Genomic DNA, 2,374 nt, shown 5'->3' with positions numbered 1-2,374 from the left:
TGTAAAGCCCATCCTCATCTTTTGGGCTAGATTACATTTTGTTTTGCCTTGTAGTTTGACCCAATTTTTATGGACTCTATTTTTTTGTTATATATTTTTGTTGTTCAACAATGTTGTCACACATCAAGAGGGTTGGTTCAATCAGTTCTTCACCAAAATCATGCAGCACAAATCTCAGCCATATAGCTTGAGTAGTAGCTTCAGAGGCACTCATATACTCAGCTTATGCAGTTGAGAGTGCAACACTTTGTTGCTTTATAGAGGCCCAAGAGAAAGCACCATTGTTAAAGCTAAAAGCATAGCCTGATATGGATTTCATGTCATCTTCATCTCCACTCCATTCATTGTCATAGAAACCTATGAGCAAGGTTGCATTTCCCTTCTCATACTTGATTCCATAATCCACAGTTCCTTGCACATATCTTAAGATCCTCTTAGTAGTGCCACGTTGCTTGGTGGAAGGACAGTGCATGTATCTGGCAAGTACACAAGCTAAGTACATGATATCATGCCTTGTTCCAGTCAAATACAAAAGGCTGCCAACAATTCTTTTATACAATTCCTCATCTATAGCCTCACTCCCATCATCTTTTATTAGCTTATCAGTGAGAGGTAAGGGAATTATAATAGATTTGCAATTCTTCAATCCAAACTTGTTAATCAAACTTAATGCATATTTCTTTTGATGAATGAATATGCTACCTTCTTGTTGAATGACACAAATTCCAAGAAAGTGATGCAGCAAACCTAAGTCTGTCATCTCATACTTTCTCATCATATCACATTTGCATTCTTCAATCATCTTTGAACAAAATCCAGTATAAACTATGTCATCCACATATATGGAGACAATCAATGTTCCCTGTCCATCATTATGCCTCACATATAAAGTGGCCTTACTTGGACTCTTTTCAAATCCACATTACAGCAAGTATGTATCAATGTTGTTGTACCAAGCTCTGGGAGCTTGTTTTAGACCATACAAGGCTTTCTTCAACTTATACTCCTTGTGTTCTTCCCCCTTGACAATATACCCATTTGGTTGATCTATGTACACCTCTTCTTCAAGGATCCCATTCAAAAAGGTAGACTTCACATCTAACTGGAACAATTTCCACCCTTTCTATGCAGCCAAAGCAATGAGAGTCCTTATAGTGTCCAATCTAGCCACAAGTGCAAAAGTCTCATTAAAATCAATCCCAGGTTTTATAGTGTACCCTTTGGCAACTAATCTTGCCTTGTGTTTTTGTATAGTGCCATCTAGATTCAGCTTGGTTTTGAAAATCCATTTTACTCCAAAATTGGTTTGTCACTTGGCCTATCAACCAATTTCCAAGTACCATTCTTCTCAATCATAGTGATCTCATCATTCATTGCTTTCTTCCAAGCTTCATGACATTGAGTAAACACCTCATTCAAGCTTCTCCACTTCTTTGGTGTATTGTCATAAGTTTCTATGAGTTGGATTTCACTCTCCACATTCACAACATTAGAGACATCACTGTGTACACCAGGAACACACTCATCACTTGTGTTTGGGCATTTTGACTCAGAAGAACCAATGTTAGATTCCTCACACACACCATTTTCTATCTTAGTTATGCTTACACCCTCATTAGCTTGTGAGTAGGGCACTGAGATATGCACAGTCTCCATATTCTTCCAATTAATCACTTCATCTTCATAAAAAATAACACTTCTTGAGACAATGATCTTGTTGCTTTTCAAATCATACACTCTGTAGCCCTTTTATCTTGTCCCATATCTAACAAATACACATGTATGTCCAGTTTCTGTCTTAACTAGGTTGGCACATGAGTGTAGCATACAGAACCAAAAATTCTCAAGTGTTTCACTCCTGGTTTTCTACACAAAACTCTTTAAAGGGAGTCTTATTCTCCAATGCTTTTGTAGGACACCTATTAAGTAGGTAGACAGCAGTGTGAACTGATTCACCCCAGAACTTGAGTGCTAGCTTCTTTTCATAAAGATTGGTTCTTGCCATCTCTACAATGGTACGATTCTTCCTCTCAGCAATGCCATTTTGCTGGGGAGAATAAGCAACAGTGAATTGCTTTTCAATACCAACATCTTCACAAAACTTTTCAAATTCCAGAGATGTATACTCTCCTCCCCTGTCACTTCTAAGCTTCTTCAACTTATGACCAATTTGTAGTTCAACCATAGCCTTGAACATTTTAAAAATTCTGAATACCTCAGACTTATACTTCAAGAAATAGACCCAGCACATCCTTGACTTGTCATCGATGAAGGTAAGAAAGTATATGCTACCACCAAGAGTCTCACTCATGGGTCCACACACATCTGTGTGTACAAGTTCTAGTGGAAATGTTGCCCTCCATCTCTGTTCTTT

The 2,374-nt window shown here is 37.9% G+C and overlaps 1 protein-coding gene across 1 annotated transcript; it reads right to left on the bottom strand.

Moving 5' to 3' along the window:
- Nucleotides 1-223: 223 nt before the first annotated feature.
- On the bottom strand, nt 224-802 carry LOC126611931 (secreted RxLR effector protein 161-like). Its single transcript, XM_050280240.1, has one exon. The coding sequence runs from the start codon at nt 800-802 to the stop codon at nt 224-226; it is 579 nt and encodes a 192-aa protein (XP_050136197.1).
- Nucleotides 803-2,374: the final 1,572 nt, after the last annotated feature.

Source organism: Malus sylvestris, chromosome 17, assembly GCF_916048215.2.
Source record: "Malus sylvestris chromosome 17, drMalSylv7.2, whole genome shotgun sequence".
Lineage (NCBI taxonomy): Eukaryota > Viridiplantae > Streptophyta > Magnoliopsida > Rosales > Rosaceae > Malus > Malus sylvestris.
This window is presented reverse-complemented; position numbering and strand designations above follow the sequence as displayed.